We start from the raw sequence: 7,500 nt of genomic DNA on the forward strand, positions 1-7,500 counted from the left end.
AAATGTTTTCACAATCAGTTTCATTTTCTGATAAGTTTTCTAAAGTTTGCAGTTTTTCATGCCAATCAGGTACATGCTGTTTAGCATATTGTGTTTGAAGGAATGCTTTCCATGAAGTAATATATATATCGTCAGAACCTGGTTGATCACCCCAAGCATTTTCCTGTGTAGTCTGCCAAGGTTTGTATCGAAGCAACTGATATTTACAATAAAGGCCAAAATTTGGGCCCTTTGGATTGGAAGAAAAAACAGGGAAAACTCTACAAGAGCGCCATCAAAAGAATTAGTATTGATTCTGCGAGAACCATTTAAACTGATTGGTACCACATTAAAGGATGAGCTTACCAGTTTAAGTGACATAAGATGATGCATTGTCTCTTGTGCAGAAAAATCACGTTGACCAAGTGACTTCATGATCACTTTCTTAATGAGTTTTGTAGGGTTACTGTTGTTTTTGCAAGAGTGCATTATAGAATTAAATGCCTGTTTTAATACTGGTGACCTTGGTTCTCCTCTAGATGCATATTTGGCAAGGTATTCAACACATGGATGGTAATCAATTACCACCTGAATGTCACAGTTTGCCCTCCAGCCTTGCAGTTGGAGGCGCTGACGATTATTTAGCCTACCATCATTGCGCTTTGTTATTACTTTGGCCTTGTATTTGGGACTTCCATCTTTTGTATGAATTGGTTCAAATTCTAGTTTTGTACTAGTGCAAGGTTGAAATGGAAAGTTAAATCTGCACTTAACATTTGTTTCATTCTGTTTCTTTCTAAGACAATAATTGGTACTGCAACGAGTGTGCCTTTGTACTGTATTCAGAAAGTCTACATAATCATCATCAGATTGTTGAGTGTTCATAATATCTTTGTGTTGCCTCTGGCAAGGATGAATGGAGGGTTTAATCCAAAAACCGTCCTCTGGTGGGTCTGGATTGTATGTAGATAATAACCAGTCTACATATTCAAAAACAGTTTGAGAAGCTTTTTTTCCCTTCCAGTATCTGTTTGTTTAGTTCTAGAATATCTGATTGTTCAGCTTTATCAAGGGACACTTCTGCCAAATAGCCTTTAAGAGCTGTTTCTGAAAGTTGACATAATCCTGGGTCATTCTTAAGTTTTGCAACACCATGACAGTGTATACTACCTCTGGCTTGGTACTCAAATCTGTACCAGTGCCACTCAGCATCCAGTGAATTATACAACCAATGTTTAATGAAGTTTTCTAAACGCTGTGTAAAGAATCAGTCAGTGATGTGAGGATTGTTAATGACATTCTGCCGTCTGCTCTCAGGTGTGGTATCACTTAATGAGCTGCTAAATAATGCATGTAGGTCAGGCCAATGCATGTCAGCAGAGGAAAAAGTGAAAAAGAATGTTGGAGCTCCAACATGACTTATTATTGCTTTTAAATCCTCTTTAGCTTTATGCCAATAAGCATTTGAGCCAGTTATGTTACTAAGATAGCGTGATAACTTAGATACGAAAACATTTGTGTTGTTGTCAGCGGCCATTTGTTGCAGTTCTTCTACAGTCAGATGTGCTTCTCCAGGATTCTGTTTGAGAAATATTCCTGTTTGCTGCAGAATACGTTTTCTTTGGATCATATTCAAAGCCCAGTAAGCAAATCTTGGATGACTGGCAAAGCGGTATAGCCACTTGCCATCTATATTTTCTCCAAATCTTAAAAGATGCTTAACTCTTTCTGCAAGAGGTACATCTCTGTGAAGTGAAGGATTGGTAGGGTCACCCTTGCCATCAGGAAATAATGTAGGGAAAGCTAATGTTGCTAAGAAAGGAGTTAGATACTCATTAAATGGCTCATTATCTACTGTTGGCCAAGGCATATGTGTAGGCTGGTGACACAACTGTTGTTGTATAGCTTCAACTTCTTGCTGTTGACATTCAGGAATAGGTAGAAAACTGCTCATTTCTGTGCTTTCATTATAAACTATGTCTTCTTCGTTTTGAGGCCCTAAGTCAGGCTCACTAGCTTCACTGTTTTCAAGATTTTCTGTTTCTATTGAAAGTAGATCTTGTGGTACACCATGCAAAGGCAATGAGTTCAAAGAATCGTTGTTGATAATTATGTCTTTGTAATACGGATTGTTATTAATAAGCCAATGCAGTGCATCTGCAACATTTTGTTTTCGAACTGTTACATCTTTAAAGCTGTTGTCTTTACCTTTCATCTTGACAACTATAACAGATAAATCTTTTGGGTATCTTGGTAGAGAATGTGCTAGTTCACCTACATTCTGTGGAAGGTTGATACTGTTACGAATGCGTTACTTCGTATTGCGTTACTAACGTGCATGCGCACGAGCTTAGGGGGCGAGGCCCGATGATTGTGTAATCGTTTGTAATCCTGCTTTGTGCTTTATGACTATATCGTGATCGGTTATATGAACGTTTGTAAGGTCCAATCATTTTAATCGGGAAAAGAGGTATGATTCTTCGTTTAATATATATTTTTCGCTTTTATTGTTGCATGAATCACGGATAAATCAGTCTTTATTTACCTACCGAACTAGTCGATAATCGTATTTGCTTTGTATCATGTTATCGCCGAGTTATTTAAGACATTGTGTTCAAGTCTCTTAGCTAGACTCTCGATAATTTCATTGTTGTTTCTGTTACAGTTTTTACGTGCCTAAACGATAAATAAATTGTGAAGTATCACCGATCGCTATCTATGGTTTTGGTCGATACCTTTTAACGCAACGTGATGACCAGTACGCTACAGTAAAAACTCTCCCACTGTGAAAGGACTTTATTATGGAAAACGTGGTTGAATCAACGGAACCGTCACAAGAAGAAAACGTTAGGAAATGTTCGCGCGAAAGAAGGATGACAGAAAAAGGATTAGAGTATAGAAAACAGTTACTAGAAAGAGATCGCAATTCAGCTTTGAAAATATGGAAGGATCAGCTCCAGACAGCGAGGTCATTGGCTTCAACCTCGGATGACCTAAGAATCCTACAACGAGAAGTCCTCAAGCTGGAAACACGAATGGAGGATCTCACTAAAGTGAGTCATAAACTGAACGACCTGCAAGATCCCGAAGAAAGATCTAAGGACATGGAAAATCACGGAATGTGGCTGCACGAAAATATGGAAGTTACCAGAAGCCTGAATATCAAGATATGCGAGTTACAATCCGATGTGAACGATAGAGTCTCCCTCTATTCAAAACGTTCTCGCCGAAGTAAATCGTCGAGTAAATCTAAAAACTCCAGCTTCTCTATTCCAATAAGAGCGCAAATGATGGCAAGAGCTGCCAGACTTGGCGCAGAACTCAGATTCCATGATATCGAAAGAGATAAGGTGGCCGCTTTAAAACGACAAGAAGAAGACATCAAGAAATTGCAAATAATGAGGGAACTAGCAGCCACTAACGCCGAACTTGAAGCAGTAACTAAAATCGAAGAGGAGGAATTCGGTGTAACCATAAATAAGACCGACGATCTTGGACTCCCAGAAGATGATGCCCATAGCCGTATCGAGGAATACCTAAAGTCACAATTGCAGTCCATTACTGACGAATCGTCTCCCGAAGATACCGCTAAAACAAAGGTCGTATCCACAACGATGTCGGAAGTGGTCGCCAGCTCGTACCAATCTTCCGGGGCAGCCTCTGGATTCCAAAACGCCCCCTCCACTTCAATCTCAAGATCGCACGCCGAAACAAACGTTACATTCGTAAAGAGGTCAGAAGTCACTGCCAGTTCTTGTCAGCCTTCTATTTTAAATCCTGCCGCTCCCGCCTTTACGACAAATTCGACGCCTGTCCAAACGATTACATATCCATTCAGTCCTTCCCAGGCTTCCCCGAACGGTAGAGCTAGTACACAGGAATTGACAGGTGTCGGCGAAGTCATCACGAAATTAGCAGATCTGCTCACTCAGCGACAGGACAAGGACTCACTCCCGCGGCCAGAACCTGAAGTATTCAACGGTGATCTGTTGCGATACCCACTATGGATCAAGTCGTTCGAGACCTTCATTGAGAGAAAAACGAAGGACCCATCCGAAAGACTTTACTACCTCGGCAAGTTTACAGCTGACGAAGCTAAGGAGTCAATCAACGGACTCCTCCCTCTGGACTCTGAGGAGGCCTACGTTGAAGCTAAGAGAATCCTGGCAAGCAGATTTGGAAATCCCTTCCTGGTGTCAAATGCATATCGGAAGAAAATTAACGACTGGCCAAGGATATTGCCAAACGATGGCCCAGGTCTTAGAAGGTTTTCAGATTTTCTCCAACACTGCAACACCGCAATGCATTCAATTAAGTACTTGGGTGTACTCAACGATCCAGAGGAAAATCAAAGGATGCTCGAGAAACTTCCAAGTTATTTAGTATCTAGATGGAGCCGAATCGAGGATAAATGCATTGGTGAAGAGCAAACGGACACATTGAACTTAGAAGAAGTACCTCGCCACGCAAGAGAAGCTACATATCCTTCCTTTGCGGAGTTTTGCCAGTTCCTGGCGACGGAAGCGAGAATTGCATGCAATCCTGTCACCTCTCTACGAGCAATTAAAGACGAAGATTTGAAAGGGAAAACGCATAGCGGATTACGAAGGAGCAAGGGTCCTGGACTCAGCAGTCTAGCAACAGGCGTAAACGAAGCTGAGGGAGGAAGCGAGAAGAGCAAAGAAGAGAAAAGGAACCGACAGACGCTCTGCCTCTACTGTAAAGCCTCTCATGATCTTGAAAATTGCGACAAATTTCTGCGCTTGCCACTGAATGAGAGAAGAGACTTCATCCTGGCCAAGCGCCTATGCTGGAGGTGTCTAAAGTGGGGACACGTAAACAAAGATTGCCGTAGGAAGAAAGCCTGCAAGACATGTAACGGACCACACCCTTCTGCCTTACACGATGAAACATGGAAGACACCAACAAAGGAAGAAGCCCCTAACGTGAAACAAGACAGGAGCAACTTAAACAAGGACGCATCCGTCTCCAATCGAATTGAAGTCTGTCATATGAAGGGTTTCGACCACTGTACATCCCATTCGTTGATCGTTCCGGTCTGGCTTCATCATCAAAATAACCCTGAGAACAAGATCAAAGTGTACGCACTCCTGGACGAGCAGTCAGATGCATGTTTCATCAGGGAATCTACTCTCGATACGCTTGGCGTTGACGGTCCAGAAATTCACTTGGAACTTTCAACCGTTCTTGCTCAGAAGACCATAACTAGCAAGAAGATAACCGGCCTCTCAGTCCGTGGCATCAATGAAACGATAGATATTCCTCTCCCTAGAACGTATACAAGAAACGTCATTCCTGCTAGAAGCAGCCAAATACCGATTCCCGAGACCGCCAGGAAATGGCCCCACCTAAAGGAAATTGCAAGTCACCTGATGCCACTTGATAACGACATCGAAGTTGGTCTCCTCATAGGAGCTAACTGCGCCCGAGCAATCAAACCGCACAAAGTGATCCTCGGAAATGATGACGACCCGTACGCCAAGAAAACTGCTCTTGGGTGGGGAATTATTGGCGTGGTCGAACGAACGAGCCAAGACGACAGCACCATTGATGTTGCCGGTGACATACTCTGCAACCGAATAGTTGCTCTCGAAGTCAAAACTACATCAGAAAGAAGAACATGTCACTTCGCCGTGAAGACCCATGTTAAAGAAATTATTAGCCCTCTTCAAGTGGAGAGAATGTTCACGTTGGACTTTAACGACAAAGGAACAGAAGAAAAGTCACTCTCATTCGAAGATAGAAGATTCCTTAAGACAGCAAAGGAAGGCATTCATCAACGAGAAGACGGGCATTATGAAATGCCTCTCCCTTTAAGGAACGAAAACGTCGAACTGCCGAACAACAAGGACCTAGCACTGAGCAGATTAATGAAGTTGAAGCAGAAGTTGCAGAGCGATACACAATACCGAGAGGATTACGTTGGCTTTATGCAAGAGACCATAGAGAACGGCTTCGCAGAGAGAGTTCCCAGCACAGAGGTATCAAGAAAAGATAAACGCGTCTGGTACATTCCTCACCACGGAGTGTACCATAAGAAAAAACCAGGCAAAATAAGAGTGGTGTTCGATTGTAGCGCCCTATGCCATGGCCAGTCCCTCAACCAACAGCTTCTACAGGGCCCAGACCTCACCAATAACCTTACTGGAGTATTGTGTCGTTTCCGAAAAGAACGAGTGGCTTTCATGTGTGATATCCAGGGAATGTTTCATCAAGTCAAGGTCGACCTCAAGCATCGGGACTACCTCAGATTCCTGTGGTGAGAGGATGGAAACGTCGAGAGCGATCCGGTCGAGTTCCGCATGACTGTTCATCTTTTTGGCGCAACTTCTTCCCCTGGATGTGCCAACTTTGCCCTAAAGACCACTGCTGACCATTTTGAAGATGTTTGTGGCAAAGAAGCAGCAGAGTTCGTAAGGAAAGATTTTTACGTCGACGACGGCCTAAAGTCGGTGGCAACGAACGAACAAGCAATAAACCTCATCAAGAATACCAAGTCTTTATGCCAGAGAGGAGGATTCCGACTACACAAATTTACTTCAAATAGTCAGGTAGTCATCAGCTCCATACCTCCTGAAGACCGAGCCACCAAAACGAAGCATCCCAGCCTCCTCAACGACACCGCAATCGAACGCGCACTGGGAGTGCATTAGTGTATAGAGTCTGATACACTTCAATTCAGAATCGAACTGAAGGACAAACCGTTCTCAAGAAGGGGTATCCTGTCCACCGTTAGTTCTGTTTATGATCCCCTGGGCCTGGTAGCACCCTTCATTTTGTTAGGCAAGAGAATCCTTCAGGAATTATGTCGCGAAGGTGTTGATTGGGACGATGATATTCCAGACAACATTAGAGCGAGATGGGAGAAATGGAGAGCCGAACTCCTCTTACTGGAAAGGTTGAAGGTCCCGAGATGCTATAAACCGGAAGACTTCGGAGAAGTTAAGACAGTTGAGCTGCATCATTTTTCCGATGCCAGCCAGAACGGCTATGGACAGTGTTCGTATCTTCGCTTGATGGACGACGCGGAAAGTATCCACTGCTCCCTCGTTATAGCAAAGTCTCGCGTAACGCCATTGAAGCCTGTTACAGTGCCCAGGCTTGAGCTCACTGCTGCTGTGGTTGCATCCAAAATGGGTGGTGTCCTGCGGAAGGAACTTGAGTTTGACCAAATTAAGGAAACCTACTGGACAGACAGCAAAACTGTGCTGGGATACATAAACAACGATGCTAGAAGATTTCACGTTTTTGTTAGCAATCGTGTCCAGGAGATACGTGAATGAACGTCACCAGGACAGTGGCATTATGTAGGGACCAAAGAAAACCCAGCCGACATCGCTTCCCGTGGTTCCGGGGCACAAGAACTGATCGATACCCGTCTGTGGTGGAATGGACCAGACTTCCTCTGGAAACCCTCAAGAGTTTGGAACCAGACTGACATTAGCCCTTCTATTCATCCCGACGATCCCGAAGTTAAAAGGGCTTCCGTTCTGACGACTA

General features: G+C 43.5%; 2 protein-coding genes across 2 annotated transcripts in view; both read right to left on the reverse strand.

The window, feature by feature from the left end:
* Nucleotides 1-864, reverse strand: part of LOC140936597 (uncharacterized) — a 2,404-nt gene extending 1,540 nt beyond the window's left edge. The window contains exons 1-2 of the mRNA XM_073386097.1: nt 346-864; nt 1-229 (exon numbers count right to left, since the gene is read on the reverse strand). The exon at nt 1-229 is cut by the window's left edge and continues 700 nt beyond it. Coding sequence (XP_073242198.1) covers nt 1-229; nt 346-864 — 748 coding nt within the window. The remainder of the gene's footprint in view (nt 230-345) is intronic.
* LOC140937924 (uncharacterized) overlaps nt 1-7,500 on the reverse strand; it is a 15,666-nt gene that overhangs the window by 3,706 nt on the left and 4,460 nt on the right. The window lies entirely within an intron of this gene.

The sequence above is a fragment of the Porites lutea genome, chromosome 5, assembly GCF_958299795.1.
Source record: "Porites lutea chromosome 5, jaPorLute2.1, whole genome shotgun sequence".
NCBI lineage: Eukaryota > Metazoa > Cnidaria > Anthozoa > Scleractinia > Poritidae > Porites > Porites lutea.